General features: G+C 41.1%; 1 protein-coding gene across 7 annotated transcripts in view; it reads right to left on the bottom strand.

The window, feature by feature from the left end:
- The window catches only part of FOXP1 (forkhead box P1), a 512,105-nt gene that overhangs the window by 49,796 nt on the left and 437,309 nt on the right, over positions 1–25,000 (bottom strand). For all 7 annotated transcript variants that reach the window (XM_040492170.1, XM_040492176.1, XM_040492172.1 and 4 more), the window contains one exon: positions 7,986–8,090. In XM_040492170.1, the coding sequence (XP_040348104.1) occupies positions 7,986–8,090 (105 nt within the window). The remainder of the gene's footprint in view (positions 1–7,985; positions 8,091–25,000) is intronic.

Genomic DNA, 25,000 nt, shown 5'->3' with positions numbered 1-25,000 from the left:
GATTTGTAAAGGGCTGAACAGGAACTAGAGTTGAAATTTGAAGCAAGGAAATTCTTCTACTAGGTACTGATGGACATTTCTCTGTTTCTCTTGGCTCTGTACAGGTTTTTAGGTCACTGGGTTTTGCAATGTGGATGCCAAATGAGAATCTCACCAGCACAGAAACTTTGAAAAGGACAACTAACTTAATCCCTCAATTTAAATAAAATAATAATAATAATAAAAAAATCTAATGATACTTCACTCAAGAGTCAGAGCTTTTTATGAGACCTGTTGCCAATATTAGTGTCTTGGAATGATCTCATCTTTCATCCTGGCGAAATTCCAACACACAATTTCATTAACCCAGGTACTGCAGGTGATAAAACTCATTTTTCCCTAAAGAGACAGCTAAAAAGTACCAGTTATACATTTATGAAGTACCAGCAATCAAAATTATGGATTTTCTAAAAGGTTTTTAACTACTTTTATTGAAAGGAAAATCGCTGTCTCAGACTTTTGTGACACTGCTGCTAATAATAAATTTTACCATTTAGACATGGCCATAATATGGTAGACAGTGTCAATAAAAGTATGGAGCAAAGATGATCCCTGTCTTTTAAGTAATGCCTTCTAATTACACACCGGAAATGATCACGTGAAGTATGTAACTAATGGCTCTTAAAAGAGAAGAACGCACAACGATGTATCTGTAGCGACACAATGTCCTGTATACATGATACTCAGGTACACGCAGACCTCACTGCACTGAGGAGACATTTACGAAATGTTTTCTCGAGTGCTTTCGAAGCCTATGAGAAAAAAATAAATTTAATTTGCATTTTTGACGAAGGTCTGTTTGCTGGGGAAAAAAATGGGTTCAAAGGTTATTTGCTCTTTTTCGAGCAAGGTGGTGGCACTGAGCCTGTTACCTTTGGCAAAATTGTTTAAACTTTTCCATCTAATATTCTATAGATCACTAGAGGGCACTGTGGTATTTAGGCCACTCTGACCTCTCTGAGCACTTGGAAAGGTCTTGAACTCCTGAACAATGTCAGAAGGGTGAAAGGGCGGACTTTTCAGGGGGATAAAAATGTGCGCCGGTCCCACCCACTTTTTATTTTTCTAAAGCAATTCAAAAATGCAGGAGAAGTACAAAAGTCAAATTCATAAAAATATGAGCTCCTCTTAACGCTACTCAAAGACCTGTCACCTGGGATCTGAATGGGGACCAGCATCGTCCCTGTGTTCTTGAGATTTAAATGGTGAGGCTGGAGGCTTGGATCTGCACACACCCGACATACTAGAGGGCTGTTCCCTCCACATGTGCTCCAGCCTCCTGCACTAACTGGAGGCGATTTCACTGCAGAACATTCAGGCATGCAAACCGAGAGCCACAAATGGTTTGAAACAATTTATGATATCCGGCCTCCTTCGACATGTATTAGCATATACCTGGTTTCTTTAACATACACTTTGTTTTTCCAAAACCACAAACATCGTTGCTGGAACTTCATGTGGAAGTGCTTAAGGGGCGGAAAGTTAACACCTTTGTGATCCTTGCAGCCTCACGGTGGCTGTTCAACAAAAGCCTCTTTGTCAAGGCTTTCTCGAGATGTTTTCTTAACATGTTCCAAGTAGTTTTAGGCAGGGAACTAAAGTAAACAAGATGTTACCATGATAAAAACACTTGTGAAAACATTACAGGGCGCACTTAGTAGTTTCTTTCACATAAAACTCTTCACAGTTTTGAGAAGTAAAATTCACAGAAAAAAAATTTTTTTTAAAGCCAATGACCGATGAAACGTCCTCTACGGTCTACAGTCCTCAACCTTTTGGAAGGGTCAGCGTTCTGTCCCGTGGGCATTTCCCTCATTTTTCTTCTCCTAGGCTTCTATTAGAGCACAGAGCAAATTTACCTGGGTTTCAATAAACAATATACATTTGACCAACACGCACAGGCATTGTTTTGATCACTGTGCACGGTGTTCTTCTTCAAGAGAAAAACACGAAAAATACAAACAAAACACAAACAAAAATTCCTTTCAAACGGATACCAAGCAAGGACGCAAATTACACCCTTCTGAGATGTTACACAAACGACCACCAACAAGAAAAACTAGGGATAGATGGAAATATTTTCCCCAAGCACATAGGACTACCTTGTATTTGTGAAACTGGGTCTGTGCCTGATTTTACATTTGAAGTCAGAAACGGGAAAATGTGGTCATGATTTAACCTTCAAATCCACTCTCCACCTTGTCAGAGAATGATAGGAGCCCCTTTTGAAAAAGAACAAGGGAAGAAGTATAAATCCGTGTGTTCACTGGGAAAGGTGGTGTCTGCAGCCTGGTTTGAAGAAAAGCAACACATGATCCAAGTGGGGACAGAATGGAAGAACGCGGGGAGCTTCACCTATCTGGAGAGGCTCGGGTTTGTTTTTGTTTTGCTGCTCCCAGAGGCTGGGAAGCAATGCAGGGCTGGAGGATTTCATTAGACTGAGTAGGAGCGCCTGCTGGTCTCAGCGCTAACAAACACAACAGTCACATGATAACTCGTGGTTGATGGGTTAAACAAAACAAAACAAAACAAAACAGCAACACGAAAACTGCAACTTGTTTTGAGAAAAAACAGGGAAATAAATGCATACAATGGACTGGGTATCTGCTGATTCTGATAAAGCGTCCCTCTGCTGGCTGTGGGGGAAAGACAACAGGATGGTTATTTGTACAGTATTTATCTTTGAAATCAAGGGCCCTGTGGTATACCTCACCTTGGGAACAAACACTGCAGAATGATCACAGAAAAGTGTCAAATCTCTGGGTCTGATTTACCAACAGTTATGATATTTATCTCTCAGGAGGGAAAAAAGAATATGCCTCATTTTTAGACCCATGAGTCTCCCCTCCCTTCCTTTAACCTCCCTCTCTGTGAACACTGGCATTTTACTGTCAGATGGGATTTTTATCCTGAATAACTGATCTTGGCTTCTCTAAAAGTTATCTCTTACTAGCCTCAGCAACAGAGGATCAGAAAACAGCTACCACGCAAAGTCACTTTCCCCTTTCACACTGAGCCCTAAAAACCAGGTGGAAAGAGCCCAAGCCCATCTAAGTGTAAAAACTGTGGATGGTGAATGAGGTAACAGGGCAAGGCATGCATGGCTGTTTTCCCAAAATGTGAATAAATGTAAGGGCTCTGTGAATCCAAACTAAAATAACCCAAGACAGCAATGGCTAAGGAAATGTAAAAAGATTTCTCAGCTAAAAACGTTATGACACCAACAAGTTTACTCTAGGTCAGAGGTCAGCAATCTAAACACCCATCCCTTACACACGGTCTTATGGTTGCTTTTACACTACAAAAGCAGGGGTGAGTAGTTGCGAGAGACTGTACAGACTGCAAAAATCTACCCTATTTACTGTCAGATCCCTTACAGAAAAAATTGGCTGCCCCTCGCCCCTCCATCACACTGGATTGTGTGGGACTTTTGACAAGAAATTTATGGTGACAAATATTAAAGATTAGTCTCTTCTGACACGTTAATGTTCTGCACGGTTACAACATCTTCCCTAGGAATGCTCAGAAATGTTCAGATATTTAAAATTATCCCTCCTTTAAACATGTACTTGAGGGCATAGATAAGAAAAAAAGGACTGATATATTTTTCAAGAGTGCCTAGTATGGGTCAGGCACTTTATGTGATGCGCCTTTTAATTCTAACAACCTCGAGAGGGGGTCACTAATATTGTTATCCCCAACTACATGTGCGGATACTGATGCTCACACAGGCTGTGTGCCTAGCTCAAAGAACACACTGATACCAAATGGCTTCACTACTCCATCTGCCTTTTCTCCGAAGCTCTTTCTACACCTATGGCGTGAAGTTGAAAACATATAGTTAATAAATGGTGTTGCTTCTAACCCCGCCGTCACAGGACTGCTTGGATTTGGATCTTCACTCCACTTCCTGCTAGCTTTGTGACCTTGGGGAAAATCACTTGACTTCTCTGTGTTAGCCTCCTTAGCTGTAAGTTGAGAGTAATACCTTAATATTATCACTGTTAGGTAGGGTGAGGATTAAATGGGTCATACAGCTGACTCGTGAAAAACGTGGGGGTTCGGAAAGCTGACCCCTCCTCACCCCTCAGGTAGCAAAAATCCATGGGTAACTTTTGACTCTCCCCCCCCCCCCCCAACTGAACTAATAGCCTACTGTTCATAGGAAGCCTTACCAACAACACATGACGTCGATCAACACATTACTGTGTGTTGTTATGTATTATATACTATATTGCAATAAAGTAAGCTACAATATAAAGTATTAAGAAAATCCTAAGGAAATATTTCTAAAACTGTATGTGTTTATTGAGAAAACAAATCTGCATGTAAGTTGACCTCCACAGTTCAAATCCATATTATTCAAGGGTCAGCCATATATATAAAGTACTTGGAGCTGACCCTGTGGCACAGTTCTGAGTTGTTTAATTATAAACTCTTACTAGGGGAGCATAAAATCAGGGGATCAAAAGATAAGTGGGGAAAAAAATCTAGAACGCAACAACTAAGTCAAGGTCAGAGCAATGCTACATTTTGTTGACTAAAAGTGCCTTGGAGAATCCAAGTACTCCTAGTATCAACTTGCTTAAACCAAAGACTGTTATGTCCCTCTATAGAGTGAGAATGGAAAAGAAGAGTGAGCCCACAAGAGGTGCTTCCAGAATCTACAAATATGGCACAATTTGAGAAGAAATGCTTACAACATCACTTCTCATCAACAATGACTCCACGATGACATGATTCAAAGAGGCCATGTGGTTTCTGTTTGACCCACACAATATATGGTACCTCTTTCAGTCCAGTTCAATGGAAAGCAAAGTTGGTTTCACGAGAGCCAATTTGATTACTCTTTAGACTGCACACAGATGTGGGAGAAGCGAATCTGCAAGAAGACTAACTTATTTTCCACTACATTAAGCAAGACACTGAAACCTGAAGACAACTCTGAATTTCCCAGAGCTAAAATCATGCTGTAGAGGAAACTCAGAATCCTGAATTTGTCATATATGGCCAATCAATGGGTAACTCAAGAAATCATTAAGAGAGCAGTGAGTTCGAGGGTTTTTTTCTTTCATGTTCAGCATTTACTCTCCCATTTCTGGTTTATATACTTGTTTTTCACACTTGGGAACCAAATCTCTCATCCCTAACCCCCATGTGGTTCACGTGGGGTGAAGGGTGAACGTCTCTATGTGCTCTGGAGGTGGCCATGCGATGGAAGGAAGGCTGGCTACAACACTGTGACTGGCTCAAAGCTGGAACACGTGACTCAATCTGGGTCAGTGGGTCAGGGGGAGCCTGCTCGGGACTACTGGTGGACGACAGAAAAAGAGGTGCACTGTGAGATGGATCAACTTGTGGCATATAGATTTGTCGTCTTTAGTTCTACTTGGAAAGAGCCTAAGAATGAAGGCAACACAGAAGACAACCAAGCCAACAGACACAAAACCAATGCTCCAATAGGCTTGTTTAAGCTTCTAGATCCAGCCATGCTTGAGGCAGCTATCCCACTGGACTTCCTAGTTCTAAGAGCCAATTATCACTCCCCAACTCCCCCCTGCCGTCTTGGGGGGGAGGGGAGAAAGGGGTTAAACCAGGTCTGTAGCTGACAAGCGAAGTCTTCTACCAAACAGAAGTCATTAAGTACTAAGAAATAAACAGGCAACCATGGCAGGTTCATAGCGGCTACCCAATCCACTGAGCAAACATGAACCAAGAACATGTCGCGTCATGTGCGAAACCACAATAATTGACAGATGGTTTCCTATAAAGATCCAGGCTCCAAATATCCTTAAAAGGGGATTTAAACAAAAAAAAAAATCATTAGTCTAGGCCCCAATTTTCATGATCATTAGATTCTTTTCTTTCGTACGAGGTTGGTTTAAAATTGTGCTATCTCATTGTGGAGACACAAGAAAAAAATTACATATATATATATATATATACACACATATATATATATATATATAATTGTCAGCTTAGTGATAAATGGACTTGTGATTTGAGGTTGAGGGTGGAAATACTCTGATTATTAACAACATTTTTTAAATGGATCATACTGAAAAACTGCCTTTTTCCCTATGTGGCTCTAAAACTGATACAACAAGAATAGTCATAGCAATTGTGTATTTTTAAAGACTTTATGAAAATACATCCTATTTACAGATGGTTATCGACCATTCTAGAGATAAGTGAAATTAGCACCAATGTATTTATCAAAACTAGCACTGGTGAAGAAGGTGAAATCAGAATTTGAAAGTGGTTTCTGCCAAAGTCTTTCTCTCATTATCTAAATACAATTAGGCAAAAACAAAACAAAGATTTATAATGAGTGATTTATAAGAGAACAAAGCCCAATAACACAACTAGCTTGAATCAGAATAATTGTAAAGGGCTTTTGCTTACTTTAAAGTATCACTGTTCTTGATTGTTCATATTTAGGAACAAATTTTAGGCATCTCTTCTGAAAAATTTTTTAAGTACTTAACTTTCTAATGACTACATAATGCTCATCAAGTAAAATATTAAAGCTGGGAAGCTCTGAAATAGATTCACAGTCTTCATTAATTAAAACACCGTATCAGTGAAACTCCTTTCAGGTAAACAACGAATGGATCTTTAATGGTACGTTTTTAAAATAGTTGCATGCAGATCCATAAGGCTAAATATAGAGACTACTTTAAGAATATACAGACCACACAAAACTAGAAACCTGTACACAAATCAGCTGTTTTCTATTTCTGGGGGCTTGAACGAGAGGGAAAAGCCAAAAGCAAAGACCTCCCAACTCCCAATCTTTTTTTTTTTTAATTTTTTTTTTCAACGTTTATTTATTTTTGGGACAGAGAGAGACAGAACATGAACGGGGGAGGGGCAGAGAGAGAGGGAGACACAGAATCGGAAACAGGCTCCAGGCTCTGAGCCATCAGCCCAGAGCCCGACGCGGGGCTCGAACTCACGGACCGCGAGATCGTGACCTGGCTGAAGTCGGACGCTTAACCGACTGCGCCACCCAGGCGCCCCCTCCCAACTCCCAATCTATAAGCCATCACGAAGTTGGACATAAAGGAGTGATACGCGTGCGTATGTTCAATTATTGTGTAATATATAAATATACTAAATACAATGTATTATTATATTCAGTCCATCTGCCAATGATTTGGTGATACTACCGATAAATTTATGGGGTATCAATAACACAGGGCAGTTTAGTCTGAATATGGTCAAAGGACAAGGTACGGTACAGAGGAGAAATACTAAGCTGCAGTGCAGAAGCATTTCATTTCAACTCTGAGATGATTAATCTATCATTTCTTTACAGAGATACTTTAACAATGTTACAGACTTAAGTGGGATAATCCAAGTTTTCGTCATACTTTAATGGTACAAATTAAAGTTACTCCATTCTCCCCATAAGGACAAGAATTGGAACTAAAGTCAACACCAGGATGGAAAGGTAAGAAGCAACTTGGCAGCATTTCCTTGGCACCCATTTCTTAAGTGTGTAAGTCATGTGTATAAAAATGAAGGGGACCAGTCACTAAGCTGCAACCGGCCGTGAAGTGACAGCAGTCTTGTAAACTTAAGAGTATGTCAGTGACTCAGTATGCAGACCAATGAATACAAGTGAAAACTAAATTCTGGCAAATTTAGTACTGGGAAAATTTTTATTTAGTCACTGTCATCCTGAGGAAATGGGTAACCGATAGACTCTCACCAAGAGCATCAAAACTACCCTTGGGTGAACCTCTTTCGCCCTTTACCATCTACCCTCCGCAGATGCTGGGACTATTCCTAGGATGACGTGCTAGCCCTTAGGATCTAGAGTCCATTCTCAAAATGGGGGTGTGAAACCCTCCATCAAAAAGGTATTTTATAAGGAAAAGCATGAGCAGTGGGAGGTGATAGCTATGTAAGAGAAGAAAGCGATATAAAATCATTCTTACTTCAGAAATGATTGGAAATCTTCGCACACTGCTTCACAGCCTGGCCACTTGCATACACCATGTCCGTAGAGAGGATGGCTATGGGGGTGCTCCTCGTGGGACAAACTGAAAAAAAGCACACACGCACACACACACACACAAGGACAAGAGAATGAATTTGTTGCCAAGAACCATCCCAACAGGCTTAAAAGGCAGGAGGAACCCACGTGTCTGAAAGTGGACATGGAGAAATCTAGGGTTTCTTTTCCCCAGGCATTTACAAATTAATTCTGCATTGTTATCTAAAAGCAAGAGTTAAATTCCAGACTGTGACTAGTCCAATGTTAGAAATGTACCACCACGTATGAAAAGTGTTTGACAGGCTTTTGTTAGAGGCAAAGCTCTCTACTCAAACTGTGAAGCATTCTTTAAAAAGCTAGAATTTATCATTTAATCTACATAATGAAAATGATCAAATCTGTACTTGATTTTGAGATTCTCTTGCTGTTTTCTACCCAGGATATTATACATTTTCCTCCTCCCTTCCACTAGAAAACTGCTTTCACATACTTGTATGATCTTTTCACAAATTAATTTTATCAAGCACCGAATAGAGCAATTAAATAATTTAGCATCAAATAACTTAGCAAGACAAATATATCCAAGTAGATGATTAGCTTAAAAACACTAGCGACAGCAAGAAGATTACATCCCTAAAATTACAGACACCACGACTGAGAAAAAACTTGGCATGAACACAAGGGGTTAATCCTTCAGTGGGGTTCCAATCAATATGTAATGATTTGACCACAAGGATCCAAGTCATGGGATACTTTGATCCACACCATGTGGTGCTTGGGGAAGTGTATCTGTTGCACTCGCTGATGATCCATATTCTCAAATATTTTCTCTATTAGATTTCTGCATCCAGACTTCTTTCAGACAAATTATTTTTACAGTCATTTCCATAACCTTAGATTCCATCAAATAGAAATGTAAAACTAACATTCAGAGTTCTGTTTCATACTCAAGCACATTCTCTTCAAGGAAAGGGCTATTTTGCAACTTATTCCACTGTCTGTCTGTGATTCTGAACTTGAATCATGACTCCATACACATACACGCAAGCGCGCACACATGTGCAGCTTGTAGATTACCACAAGGATGCGTATTCACATATTATCGATCGATTCACATTCACAGAGCAGACATACACAAACGCCACTTGTCCCTGACTTACAATGAATCCGCATTTGGCATATTACCAACAGTTAAACTAAGGAGCACTAAGAGTAAACACACATGTGCATAGAACTACACCTTATCAAAGATCAATAGGTCTATCTATGGCTTTTAAATAATTATGTTGGAAATTTAACATAATTTGAAAAGAGCGATCAGTTTTTTTTTTTTTTTTGCCTTTAAAAAAAAAATCAACTTGAGAAACAAAAAAAAAAAAAAAAAAAGTTACACAAGTCTTACTGATAAAGGTGCCCCTCATGAGAGAAAAGAGTAACACAAGTGAACGAAGGTAGCTCTATAATGAGAGGTACACAGCCCCGTGGCCAAAGGATATTCTCTAAGCAGTTAAGAGGGCAAAAGTCCACTGGACCAATGGAAAGAATTACTACCAATCCAAGATCATCTTCAGATTTTTTTTAATGTTTATTTATTTTTGAGAGAGAGAGAGAGCCAGAGTGCGAGCAAGAGAAGGCAGAGAGAGAAGGAGACACAGAATTGGAAGCAGGCTCCAGGCTCTGAGCTGTCAGCAGCGAACCGGATGCAGGGCTCAAACTCACAAACCGCGAGATCATGACCTGAGCTGAAGTCGGACGCTCAACTAACTGAAGCCATCCAGGCGCCCCACATCTTCAGAATTTTTATTTTATTTATTTATTTTTTATTTTTATTTTTTAAATTTTTTTTTCAACATTTATTTATTTTTTGGGACAGAGAGAGACAGAGCATGAACAGGTGAGGAGCAGAGAGAGAGGGAGACACAGAATCGGAAACAGGCTCCAGGCTCTGAGCCATCAGCCCAGAGCCCGACGCGGGGCTCGAACTCACGGACCGCGAGATCGTGACCTGGCTGAAGTCGGACGCTTAACCGACTGCGCCACCCAGGCGCCCCTCTTCAGAATTTTTAAACAATAAATTAGAAATGATGACCTAAGATGATGTTAGTGTAACTATTTTGGTAATCATGTCATGATACATGTAAGTCAAATCATTATGCTGTACAACTTATACAATGCTCTACATCAGTTTTATCTCACTAACACTAGAAAAATAGACATGATACAAAAACAGAATTTCAAAAAAATTACTGACAATATTTGAAACTAAAGAGTCCTTCTAAGGACTGAATTCTCAGCTATTCTGAGGGAGGGAAACCCTTGAAAATGAAAACTATTCCTATCAATAGCATGGAAAGAAAAAAAAAACCTAACCATAGTTATGTTCTTTACCAACTTCATTAAGATTCATTAAAATATTTTCATAATGTTAAAATTTTTTATATCTATAAAAATATATAATACACATTTTTCAGAAGTTAAGGCATGAAGATTTCTATCACCCATTTATAAATATTTTCAAAAATGTTTACTGAGGGAGAGAGAGCATGCACGTGTGAGGCAGGGGGAAGGGCAGAGAGGGGAGAGACAGAGGATCCAAATCCAAAGCTGACTCTGCACAGTCAGCAGAGTCAGATGTGGGGCTTGAACCCACGAACCGCGTGACCACGACCTGAGCCGAAACTAAGAGTCAGAAGCTTAACCGACTTAGCCACTCAGGTGCCCCTCGTCCTTTTATATTTAACCTAATCTTGTTATTAAAGAATTTCTGTTATCGACTAGTCTTCAAAATCCTTATTTACTAAAGCAAAGAGCCCACCATAAACCATCTTAGCTCTAGTTACATACTGAAATTGGTCAAACCGTCCCTCTATTTTGGACACTGAGACTCCCTTCATGTTTCGTACGCCTATGAACAATGTTAAAAATAAAATTTACCAGGTCAAACATCCCAGTATATAACTGATTTTTACAAGATGCATTCAGAGAAATGGAATGAGTCAATTAATGAGTGCTCAGTTTTAAAATTCACTATGAATATTCTATCAAGTTGCTCTCGAGAGATGCTGCATGCCGACTACGTTCTTAACCATTATACATACTTTGTGTAATTCCTTAAGTTGGAAACCAAACGCCTCAACTGGTTAGGGTTTAAAATTAATACCACTAGTTAAAAACTGCCAACGGTTATTCTTCTGTGCTTTTTTTGTTAAGCAGAGAGTGTCCTGAAACCGACAGTATGAAAGAAAATGGTAGGTGTTCGCTGGAGGAATTTATGATTACAAGTAAAATAGACATGATTTAACATGGGCTCTGCCACCCTTTCTCCCCCCACCCCATCCCTCTGCTTTTTGGTTAGGTGATTTGTGAAGGCCCCGCGGCCTGAATAAAAACTACTCTGCTCCAAGAATTTATTTTTAGTTCAACTTGGTATCCTTATTTTTCAGAGTGAGAACAAAGGACTGTCCACTAAGACTTTATAGAAAGACAAGGCTCCCAGAACTAAAGAAACCCAAACCCCCCCCCCACATGTACACAGTTACATACTCAGAATACCTCTTGAAAACTTGCCTCTACATTAAAACAACATTTACTATGAAAATAAGATATGCTCTTATTTTCCTAAGTTCACACAGCGATAACGCTGAGACGGCTACTGAAGAAAGTCCATCCCCCTGCCACCCTATCCCCACTCCACACGGAATTAACCCACCCTAGATAATAACACTGTTAACATCTGGTACGTTATTGTGCTTTTTCTTCTAACACATCACTGATTTATGAAAATGGAAACATACTGTATACTGCCACCTGTTTTTCATGTTTGATATATAATTCAATACTTCTATTTATTTTGTGCGTCTCACAGATACTCTTATTCATGCTGTGAAGGAAAAAAATACGGTTCTAAAAAATTTTTACTTATTTTTTGGGAGTGGTTCGGGAAGGGCAGAGAGAGAGAGGGTGAGAAAATAGAAGCAGGCTCCAGGCTCCGAGCTATCAGCACAGAGCCCGGCACGGCGCCTGAACTCACAAACCATGAGATCGTGGCCTGAGCCGAAGCAGGAAGCTTAACCAGCTGAGCCACCCAGGCGCCCCTGAAAAAAAAGCACTTCTAAAAGTGTTCAGGGATGGATGTTCCACAACGCAGCTTACTGCAATTTACAGCCAGACTGGTGTTCCCAGCTAACATGTGTTCCAAACAAAGCTGGTTAATGACGACCACGAGCAGGTGTAGGACTTGAAACTTTGAAATCTCTACTTCCTTTTTTGAAAAATTAATAAATTGATTAATTAAGAGAGAGAGAATATCTCAAGCAGGCTCCACACTCAGTGCAGAGCCTGAAGCAGGGCTTGATCTCATAACCATGAGAACACGACCTGAACTGAATTCAAGAGTCCGACACTTAACCGACTGAGCCATCCAGGCTCCCCTAAATCTTGACTTCGTTTATCAGCACTCCTGATTCCACAAAAGATGAAACCCAATCAACCCCATTCCTAACCAAATGTCCTGGTGAACTTAGGTACAGTAGGACTTCATGGGGATCCAAACATTTTTAATAAGGTTTTGAAGCATCCTGGTGCGCAGGACCACTGGCTTAGGCCACCATGACCTGCATGGCCAGTGAGTATAATTGGATACTTTTACATACATGGTTGTCTGAAACAAAATGCTAGGCTTTGAAAGGAAAAGAAACAGGCTGGTAGTAGTGCTCTGACAGAGCATCTCTGGAAAAACCCGTAAGAAAACACACTGTCAGAGGTGGTGAAGAAACAGAATTTTCACCATGTCGCGTTTGAAGTTTTTATTTTATGCACTGTAGGAAGGCTGTGCTGTTCGACTGTTAATTTTTTTCATTTACATGTATGAATATATACCTATATGTGCACACATGACAAAATCAAGTGCGACTCAGGACTCAACTTTGAGACTGCCATCTTCCTTGACAGTGGCACAGCAAAGCGCACAGCATGGGTGGCTGAGTCCAGCTCCTGGCCTTTCAAGCACGCTATGTGGTATACCAGCTGTACTTGTGAATGGGAGCTCTTCTGTTTCACTGGAAATGTGGAACAAACATTTATATTCTGACTGCCTTTTGGGATGGGCCAAAAAGTGAAAGAAGAAAATGAGTAAAAAATGTTTTTTAACTTGAATTACTTATACATGTTTATAGGCTGAAACATGGTGGAAGACGGCAATCCAAGGACCCGACGGTCAGGTAAAATCAGTGAGCCCAATCATTTCAATAAGCTGTCCTAGGTAAACTCAGCAACGTGCAAAGTATATACTTCCGGAAAGCTGCCAAATCCAAGGATGAATAAAGACATATTTGGTTTTGAAGGGATTTAAAAATGTTGGTCCCAACTTAAACTTTCAAAAATATAGAGTCAACTTTTTAATAAATTATTTTTTACTACAAACTCCCAGGTTAAAAATCCCAGGGGCAGGGATTGCATCGAACTCATCTCCACACACTCACATAGGACATGGGCTCAACAAATGTTACATGGATTCAGGAATAAGAGACAATAAATAATTAGGCCAGGCTATTGGATTTTGCTGTGGGTGTATCATTCACTTAGTGTTTGCCTTTTTTTTTTTATTCTTGAAGGTGAAGGCCAGAATGATGCCTATCCACTCGAGAAAACAGGGTTGTGACACCTTCTTTTATTTAATTTTACTTCTAATAATATGAAATACAAATAGTGTGCAGTCAAGAAAAGCCAGGTGATTTAAACTGCTCTTAATAATCCTTGGTATATAAAAATTAAAGGTTTTTTTTAACACGAGAACAGTGACAGCATTTCAGATTAGAGAGAACCAACTTGCCATAAATACAATTACATATAAGTATGTAATAACAATTCCTGACCTTACATGATATCACACACAGTATATGTTCTTCTGTATGGTGTAATGGTGTCATTTTCAAAGACATTTATTTAAGAATTTTTCCTATTTATTCTTCTTATGTCAAAGTATACCCGCCAAAGTCCTAACTTCAATACAGACTTGAGCCTCTGAGAAGATTTTTTATTTTTTAAATGTTTATTTATTTTTGAGAGAGAGCCAGAGCACAAGTGGGGGAGGGGCAGAGAGAGAGGGAGACACAGAATCTGAAGCGGGCTCCAGGCTCCGAGCTGTCAGCACAGAGACCGACGTGGGGCTCCCACTCACAGAGTTGAGATCATGTGAGATCATGACCTGCGTGCGCTGAAGTCGGATGCTCAACCGACTGAGCCACCCAGGTGCCCCCTTCCAAGTTCACTTCTTAATGACAACTTGAAACTGCCATCATTAAATTCATCTACTGCAACTAAGAACAATTTCTCATTTCAGTCCGTTCTCTTGAGTGTCTGTATTAGTCCTGTAAGTTAGTTTTCTGTATGCACACCTCACTGTACTCAGTGTCAGCCAACTTAAAGGCAGTTCCCCTTTCGGCTGACAGTGCACCCAGCTCTTCCTGTGCCCTGACCCAGGTTCTCCTGTTTCTCTTCTGAGTCTACCCCAAGTTGTGTTTTCGCTCTTTTCCAAGTGTGCTCTGTTTTCTTCCTCTCCAAATTCCTGATTCGACTGTAAACAAAAGTCTGCATCTGTGTGCACTAGTTTTATAGTCTCCCTTTGTCACACTCCCCCCAAGTTAACCCCAAATTATAAAATGTATTTTATTTCACTGGCATGTTATTTTATTAACTGAGTTGTGAAAGACTGCTGGTCATTCTCTAATCACTCAAAATTGTGAAATATCGGGGCGCCTGGGTAGCTCAGTTGGTGAAACATCTGACTTGGGCTCAAGTCATGATCTCATGTTCCTGAGTTCAAGCCCTGCATCGGGCTCTCTGCTTTCAGCACTGAGCCTGCTTCAGATCCTCTGTCCCCCCTCTCTCTCTGCCCATCCCCTGCTCCCACACTCTTTTTTTCCTGTAAAAAAATTTTTGAAATAAAAAAATTGTGAAATATGTTTTTCTTTTTTAAGTGTTACTGAGAGATTCATATACCATACGATTCACTCTTTTAAAGTATATAATTCAATGGTTTTGAATATGTTCAGAGTTGTGTAACCACATCGCATATAATTTTAGAACATTTCTATCACACCAAAAAGGAATCCTATACCCATTAGCGATCACTCCCCGTTTCTTCTCAACCTTCAGTTCCTTCCCACCACTAATCTTCTGTTTCTAGACATACGCTTATTCCGGACATTTCATATAAACAGCATCATACAAGATGTGCTTTTTGTGTCTGCCTTCTTCCACTTAGCACAGTGCTTTGGAGGTCCATCATCCCTGTAGTGTATAGAAGGACTTCATTTCTTTTTTTCAGCTGAATAGTAGTATCCCACTGTGTGTGTGTGTGTGTGTGTGTGTGTGTGTGTGCGTGCTTGTGTATCCAGTTTTTGTGTATGCATAACATTTTTTGTGTATGTCCATCAATTTATCCATTGATGGACATTCAGGCTGTTTCCACATTCTAGTTATTGTGAACAGTGCTGATATGAGAGTGCAGGTATATGAATGAATACATGTTTTCAATTCTTTTGGGTGTATATATCTAAGAACAGAACTGTCGGGTCATGGGGTAACTCTGGTGAACACGTGGAGGAACCACCAGACCAGTGTTAAAATCAGCCGCACTACCTTATATTCTAACCAGGTTTATTTGAGGGTTCCAGTTTTTCCATATACTTGCCAAGACCTGTTGTCTTTAACCTTGCCACCTCACTGCATGTAAAGTGGTATTTTTTTGTGTTTCTGATTTGTATTTACTTACCATTTAATACTGTTGAGCATCTTTTCATGTGCTGTGCTTTTCATGTGCTGTGTATCTTCCTTAGAGAAATGTCTATTCAAATTATTTGTCCAGTTTTTAAAAACTGGGTCATTTGTCTTTTTACTCTTGAATGACCTTTTAAATATACATACAGATATATTTATTTTTTTGCATCTCAGTTTCTTATCACAAAAATGATTTACAAATAGTTACTCCCATTTTGTGGACTACCTTGCCAGGTTCTTGATGGTGTGCTCTCAAGCACAAGTCTCTGATTTTGATGAAGTCCCATTTGTCTGTTTTTTCTGTAGTTCCATGTGATTTTGGTGTCACATCGAATAACCCACTGACTAATCTAAGGTAACGAAGATTTATTCCTATGTTTTCTTCTGAGAGTTCTGGCTGTCACATTTACGTCTATCACTCATCTTAATTTTTGTATATGGTGTGAGGAAGAGGTCCCAACTTCATATTTTTGGCATGTTGTCCCAGGACCATTTGATGGAAAGGTCATTCTAGTTCTCTCTTCAACGAATTGTCTTGGCACTTTGTCAAAAACCAACTGAACATAAATCCACTTTTGGTACATGTTGCACACAGGCACTGGGCAAAAATGACACACCTTGTGGATGAATGAGGAGGAGGTGCTTAGTGATTACTGACTGAAGGGACGAAGGTCGTCTATGCCTTCTAGTAAGGACTAACGGATCCTTACCGCTGCTGTGGAGCAGGAAGCTTTTACCTTCTAAACTATTCCTCACCCTCTACAAAGACCCCCCCCCAAACTGCAAGCGATCCCCTTGCTGCCACCTTCGACCGCTTAGGAGCGGTTCTGCCTCCCTCTCTTTGCCACTGATCACCTCCCTCTTTCCCACCATTTGGCCTCTCATTCAGCCAGCCAAAATTAGGGGCATACTGACCCTGAGACAGGCACCGAGGTTACTACGGACGAAGACCAGTTCTCTGAGAAAATGAACTATTGCCTCCCTACGACTCAAGTGTCTCCTGGTCTTTTTTCCAATTCTTTGCTCTCTTGTCCCCGTGCACGTGCTTGCTTCTGTCCACCCCATTACCACTTCAGTCACAGAATCTCTCTCTCTCAGATCTGTCACAGCCCGTGATCTTGGCTGGGTGGCAAGGGGCTGCTCACTCTCTGCCAAAACATTTAACGACTCCAGATACCTCAGGTTTCCAGAAAGATGTTCTCCTGATACAGTTTCAGGACTACCTAGTACTTAAAAGTGCCTTACATTAAACTGTGATCATAACCACGGCAAGTGTCCATGAAAGCCACTTTTTTTTTTTTTTTAAGTAGGCGCCACGCACAGCATGGAGCCCAGTGGGGGGCTTGAACTCACGACCCTGAGATCAAGACCTGAGCTGAGATCAAGAGTCAGACGCTTAACCGACTGAGCCACCCAGGCGCCCCTGAAAGCCCCTATTTTACAGCTTCTTCTTTTATTTGTTTAATTCTTTAATGACAACTTACACAGAAATGGTACCACTTTCTCTCTTTCTCTCGCTTCACTTTTTAGTTCTTATCACATTTCCCTGCCTTCTACTCTGCTACCGCATCCTAGTTTCAATGACATTTTAAGTATCAGACCAGGGATTTCTCAGGTTTAGAGATGGGATTACAAATTTGATTTCTGGTGATGAAGCGGTATCAGAAAACATGCCTTCAGATTTATTTGTACCAAATGTTCATGAACTAACTGATACATTTACGATATAGACAACATGTCGGTTTCCATGACACCAAACTAGGTGAGTTGGCTTTGGAACGCCATCACAGTGGACCTCGTAATATGGAGCGATGCGGATGAACAGCAGCAGAAGAGAAGATTACTTCAATCTCTCCCACGATTTTCCATGCTAGAGTTGATCCTTCTGACGTCTCTCCTACTATTGTGTATATCCTGCAAACCAGGTGGAAGTCAAAGTCCCTTACGGAAAATAAGATGACAGGTCGGGTTTCTTCATGGGTCCCGCTGCAGTAAGAGGAGGAGAAGGTCTCACACCTGACTACAAACGCGCAAATCATGTGGGGGAACAGGGGAAATGAGGATGCGAGTACAGCATCCTTTTTCCTGGCAGCTTTGTAAACATGACCTTTCTCCTTTCACTTTCACTGAAAACACTTCAAGAAGCAGGCGGGCTTCTCAAGGCCCATCGAAACCTGGGAGACAGCTCAGACGTTTTTCTAGCGTACTACCTTCATTTTGCTTTTCCCTCATTTCAGAAATACGCCATCCTACGTGTTTCTCTATTGGTTTTCCACAAGTACGTGGGCCAGCATTTCTATAACCTTACACAGAGAGAAGGGTGTTGGAGGAAAGCCCACGACACAGCCCAGGCTAGAGGGAGTGAAGATGGAGTGTCCACCACCTGGAACACACACGCGCTTCTCTCTCTCTCACTCGCTCATGCGGTGAATCCTTGACTCTCCTTCCCCACAACGCTCATCATCTCAATTTTCTGCTGCTTTTCAAATCATGTTTAATTAGAGGATTTCACATTCCCTTGTGATATGATATTCATGAGTAAAACTTGCAATTGGAGTGACTGTGAATTAGTCTATTAAGTGCCAGATTTGTGCTTTTTAAACAATGATTGAGATTATTGTTATTATCTGCTCTCAATATTGTGCCTCGAGATGGGAGGGCTGCCTCAACTAACTTTATATCTCAAGTACAAGCTTTTAACTCCTTAGGTCCAGGAGTTTCCCCTCCCCCCTTGCATTACAGATTATCCTGTAAGAAATACAGGGTTCCCTTCCCTGCAATGGCCCTCAGGGCAGGGCCCACAAAAGCAGTGCGTGGGGTGAGTTCGAATGATATACAAATATCCTCACTTTCATAGTTATGAGGTCAGGTTCATGTGTACTAGGAAAAAAAAAAAAACTCGACCAATACATCAGATTCATGACTTGTCAGTGTCACATTTTTTTTTTTTTTTTTTTTAAGTTGTGCTCCAATAGGGAGCCCAACGCAGGACTTGAACTCATCAACCTGAACTCAAGACCTGAGCCACCATAAGAGTCAGATGCCCAACTAACTGAGCCACCCAGGCACCCTCAGTGTTTAATTTTCATGAAATCTATTTAGGTTAGTCAGTTTTAAGAAAAATATTAAGCAATAATTAGTTAAAAGGTATACGGAGATATGACAAGAACTGGCCACGGCAGGACTCAAAGTCAATGCTGACTGGGCTTAAAAGATGGAGGATGTTTGTACGGAAGAGTAAGGAAACGCAGCCCTCCTCTTCCACTGCTTTCCTTATAGTCATGCTTCTCAAAGTTTATTATGGATAGAAATCACTGGGATATCTTTTTAACATGCAGATTCTACTTTAGTACTTCTGGGTTGGGGCCCGAGACCGTGTATGTCTGCGAAGCTCGTGTGTGGTATCAATGGTGTGGGGCCACGGACCACAACTTGTATACCAAGTCTCTTGAGAGCTCCCTGTTCAGCATCTGACCTAAAAAGGACTGTTATTAAAGGAGCCTTTCTGGCTTCTTAAAGGAGTGGTCATGGGGTGCCCTATTCACTGTGGGTTGGCAAACAAGTGATATGGATAAAAATGGAAAGGGGTGACCCTGGGCACTCCTCACCAAGCAAGAGTGGCAGACTCAAAAAAAAAAAAAAAAAAAACAAAAAAAAAAAAAAAAAAAAGGGCTGCCTGGCCCTGTTACCTAAGAAATACAGGCAAGGCTTTTTAAAATTTAGTATCACAAAGCAGGTAAGACTGAAGGAAGTTAGCATGGGGAAAGGAGTATTTCCTGTCTAATAAACGCCAATTTCACATTAACCCAAATTTGGTGAGTGCTTTCATCTGAGAATGATGTCTCCAGATATTACACTGATCTATCAGGAATACCCTGCCATAAACTGATGAATCGGTGAATGTGACAACTCTAAACATCACAGCCCCCTGGCTCCCCGTCTGGTTGCTATCCCCAAACCTGGAAGTATAAGATGTACGGGTGAATAAACAGGATGGGGAATTAGATTTTTAGGAAGATAAATGATAGTTTTGGGCTTTTCTAGGAAACCAGGGTAAACATACCATGAAAGCAGGGTTTCAATTCACTTGGCACAGTACCATATTCAGTCAAAGTCCCTCTCTTCAGCAAAAAGAGGAAAGCCTAGGGGCACCTGGGTGGCTCAGTCAGTTAAGTTTCTGACTTTGGTTCAGGTCACGATCTCATGGTTTGTGGGTTCAAGCCCTGCATGAGGTTCTGTGCTGACAGCTCAGAGCCTGGAGCCTGCTTCGGATTCTGTGTCTCCCTCTCTCTCTGCCCCTCCCCTCAATCTCTTTCAAAAATAAACATTAAAAAAAGTTTTTAAAAAAGAGGAAATCCTACAAAAATATTCCAATATTTGACATGCATGCACTCGACAGTGGCCCATAAAATATCACATGAAACCAGAATGTGTATTTTTTAAAAAACTGGCACATTTATTCTAATTTATATTAGTTAAAAACATATCTAGTATCTCCAGCCTCTGATTTCATAGGTATCATTTCTTAGGATGAGGCTTATTGGACTTAAATTTAAAAAAACGACTCGACAGGAGGCTGGATGGTTCAGTCAGTTAAGCGTCTGACTCTTGATTTCAGCTCAGGTCACGATATCTCGGTTCGTGAGATCAAGCCCCGCCATCAGGCTCCGTGCTGTCAGCTTGGAGCCTTCTTAGGATTCTCTCTCTCTCTGTGTGTCCCTTCCCCAACGCCTGTGCACACTCTCTCTCTCAAAAAAAAAAAATTATAATTTAAAAAATGACTTGATTTGAAGAGAATAGAAATGATACATAGATATGCCTAACCTCATGATAATGGGACACATACTCAGATGACTGAAGTTTGGGAAACCAAAAGTTTAAGACCTATTCTGCAAGGAGATTCAGTCCCTAGCTGGATTATCTTCCCGAGTTAACAATGAGTGGCAAGTCTCTGAAGACACACTTTTAATTAGAATTTTCAAGGGAGAAGAAAGAGCCTCCGGGTCATCCTGAACTTACCGGACAAAACCCCCCAAGGGCCACCACAACGGAGTGCACTAACATCCAATGCTCCTAGGACGTAAAGCTGTAAAACATGGGATCTAGGGGCATCTCATGGGCAGGCTGGAGATGGGACTAGTAACTGGCTTTACTTACTTACTTTGACAGATGTATTGTTTAGATTTTTATTTTTGGGCATTTGGTACCATATTCCTTTTGGTACTACGCTACTTTACTGACTTAGGTTACTCACTTTAAAAGTCAATGGTCAGATGTACCCAACCTGGGGCGGGATGCCATGATCATGAGATGGACGCTTCTCTTCCTCCCCACCCACATCACCGATCTGCCCCATCTCTCCCTTCAGCGACACTGGGCAGAACACGCCATCTTGATTCTCAGACGCCCGGAGTATGTGCCCCAGCAGGACAATGGAGCAGAGAATGAGAGCCTGAGTGTCACAAACAGCGAGCAGGAGATGACAAGAGCAGAGTGCGCACGTGTGCGTGGTGATGAATGGAGGAATAAAGAAAGGGGAGAAAAAAAGAAAGGGAAGGCAGGAGTCTACCTCTTGTTTTTTACACCACTAAGGGCCATCCTCAGTTCACGAGAGTTTACCACTGGCAGTCTTAACACTGGGATCTCGCTAAGAAAACAGAATGCCTTCCAAAGAGTGGCTGTGAGCAACTGTGTCAATACAGACATAGGGACCACTAATCCAAAAATTATTAACACCATTAGGCAGGCATTCTCATTATGTCAATGCGAGTGTGTTTGCACTGGTGACTCACAAGGTCTATGTGGAACGTGTCCATATGTTAAAGGTACCAACAGTTACCCGAGAAAACCAAAGAACATAAATAAAAGTTCAACACTAATTCTTCTTAGTCCTTCCTCCGGAACAGTCTATGGAAGCCAGCACAGTTATACTCGAGACCCAGAAGAATCATGTAAGTAAAGTGTGAGGGCCAGATGAGTAAGCAGCAGACAAGGGCACAAGCAACGCACAGATACAAATTGGCTGAAAACCATGAGGCACCTGCATTTAGGTTTCCTTAGATCTATCCCCTACTTTATGGAATTACCATTATTTCTCTGTAGGACAAGGCGCTTCATTAACGTTCGCTGGGTTAAACTCTTCCCTACCTTTATTTTGGCAGGTTTTAAGCAAACACTGATTTTGTGATAAACGTCACGTTGGGTTCCTAGAGTCTCAAAGTGGGATTCATAAGAAGACCCGGTGGGGAGCAGTAAGATAATATTATAGTTTCTGTATGCATGTGTTAAAGCAACAGTAGGACTTTTCTGAGAATATACATGTGGGTATATGGGTGCCTATTTCTCACCCTTAGCCTCTAATTTTTTATATTACAGGTACTATATTACACACGTGTGTAACAAATTAAAAACACAGTGTGGACGTATGCTCAACACTTTTATGAATGATGGAGTGAATAATCAAATACATTTGGAGGTCACTGCCAGTTCTCTTCCTCTCCGAAAGAGCTGTACCCAATTTTCCATTTGGGGAGAAAGAGAATTGAACAGACGGATCGAACATAAAATGCTGTAATATTTGATGTGGGCCTTACAGTATCAGTAGGAGCTCAACTGCTACGAGAGAGAGAGAGCAGGCAGATGGCTGAGGCACAAAAATCATCTTTGGACATAAAAAAAAACCCAGAAAAACAAAACAAGAGCGCTTACAAATGACTTAGAAGGCCAGCATGAGGAAATCTTAAGAGAATTTTTGTTCTGTAAAATAGTTTACACTGGGTCGCGGTGTTAAGAACTTGTCTCTTTCTCTCCATCACTTCTCTGTCACTTTGAATAGTAGCCGGGGAAGAACGCCACGGCCTGTGGATGTGTGAGAGCAGCGGTTCTCAAAGTAAGGCCCCTGGGAACTTGTCAGAGATGCACATTCTTAGGCCCTTCCCCAAATAACTGAATCAGAAGCACTGGGACTGAGGTTTGGCAGCCTGTAGGTCAGCCAGTCCTCCAAATGATTCTACTGCAAGTTCACTCAGGGTTGAGGAGCACTCTTAACAGAAACCCAGATTTTTTTCCCTGTTTGCATCCTCTGTAAGGATCCACAAGACTGAACAGGTTCTCCTACAATCTGTGGCCAAAGGGTAGCAAATATATAACTACACCTAACTACATCAACAAGAGAGACAGGGAACCTTCCTTCCTGGAGCTCACTGTATTCAAAAATGTCACCTGCTACCTATGTGGGGGTGGGGGTAGAAATACAATCAGTGTGATATTCCTCTAGTACTCATTTAAAACAAATCCTACTTGGGGCGCCTGGGTGGCTCAGTCGGTTAAGCGTCCGACTTCAGCTCAGGTCACGATCTCGCGGACCGTGAGTTCGAGCCCCACGTCGGGCTCTGTGCTGATGGCTCAGAGCCTGGAGCCTGTTTCCGATTCTGTGTCTCCCTCTCTCTCTGCCCCTCCCCCGTTCATGCTCTGTCTCTGTCTCAAAAATAAATAACCGTTAAAAAAAAAAAAACACAAATCCTACAGTGTCACATTTTGTATATGTTCATATCACAGCATTTTTTATACTGTGTTGCAAGTAACTCTTTCCCTGTATGTCTCTGTGATTAGGCTGTGAGCTGCTTCAGGGGAAGAACTAGGGGGTGGCCCTTTATTTAATTTCCTGAACCTATATGGTTAATATATAATAATGCTCAATAGATGCAGTTCGAATGAACAGACCACTCTGACAATAATGAACAGTACTCAATATTTACTGAGCACCTACTATGTGTCACAGCCTGCTACATGCCCATTTCACAGATGGCAAACCGAGGCACACTGAGGTTAAGTCCCTTCAGTGGGCAGCCTGTAGTGGAATGCAGGCAGTCCAGATTCAGAGTCCACACCTATAACCACTAAACAACACAGCCACCCCCACACTCAACGAGGTACGGGCCGTGGTCCAGCCAAACATGTTCTTTCTGTCCCTGCCTCAAGGCCTCTGCTTCTGCTGTGTCCTAAGCCCTGAGGACTGTTCCGTCACTTCTCTCCATCTGTTCAAGGGTCACTTCCTCACAGAAGTTTGCGAGACCCAGTCCTCTCTCTTCCTTGCTTTATTATTTTTTTTCAGAATTTGTTTCTTTTTATTACGTAATTGTTTGTTTGTTCTACTTCTGCTGTACTGTCAGCTCCATGAGGACAGACTTCGTCAAGCTCACAGCTGCATGCCCTACAGCCTAGGACACTTGGCAGGTGCTGAGGGTTTGGTAAGTTCTGCTGAATGAATGGATGCACCTCAGTACTGTCCAGCGACTTCTGACCCACTCAGGAACCCAGTTTTGTTGAACTCTGGACAACTTCCCATTTTTCCTTGTTAAGTTTCTTTTTCTTTTTGCCTGTACAATCCCTCTAATTTATTCAAACACCACTGGATTATTCCAGCTCTTGGTGTCAATTTTTTTTTTCTAAATAAAGCAAACTGCCATTTATTTCTCACACTGATCTTTAACACGAGACTTCTTGTTCTTGTCATAAATATGACTCATGTGGAAAAAGGGAAGTTGAAGATAGGGGCTCATACGTACAAGAATGTTTCCATCAATATTTTAGATATAAAAGGTAGAGACATAGCCAGAGATGCCTGTCCAAATCTAAGGTCTACAGTAATACTTTCGGTGGAGTTTTAGCCTTTCTGATATATAACCTAAAATTCCACCAGATGACTCAATGGTCCCTCTTGAAAGCAAATACCGTATCATTTACACAAACACTTCAGGTTTTTCTTTCCTTCTGTCATAATACACCTTCAAACTCGACATTCACAGCCAAGATGTGAAATATACACATAGGAAAAATCCTTCAAAAATGGACTTCAAAGTATAAAAAAAGAAGGAAGGAAGGAAGGGAGAGAGAGAGGAAGGGGAAAGGGAGAGGGAGGGAAGGAGGAAGGTAGGGGAAGGAGGAAGGGAGGGAGGGAGAGAAAAAGAAAGGAAGGAAGGAAAGAAAGAAAGGTAAGGAAAGGTTAAGGAAAGGAAAGGAAGAAACAAAGAAATAAAGAAGGCAGGAGGGAGAGGGAGAGAGAGAGAGGGGCAGAAAGAAAAAAAAGGAAGGAAAGAAAGAAGGAAAGAAAGGTAAGGAAAGGAATCAGAAAGAAAGAAAGAAAGAAAGAAAGAAAGAAAGAAAGAAAGAAAGAAA

This window comes from Herpailurus yagouaroundi, unplaced genomic scaffold (genome assembly GCF_014898765.1).
Source record: "Herpailurus yagouaroundi ecotype Mexico unplaced genomic scaffold, PumYag 183, whole genome shotgun sequence".
Taxonomy (NCBI): domain Eukaryota; kingdom Metazoa; phylum Chordata; class Mammalia; order Carnivora; family Felidae; genus Herpailurus; species Herpailurus yagouaroundi.
The sequence above is the reverse complement of the archived record's forward strand: the minus strand, read 5'-3'. Positions and strand labels throughout refer to the sequence as shown.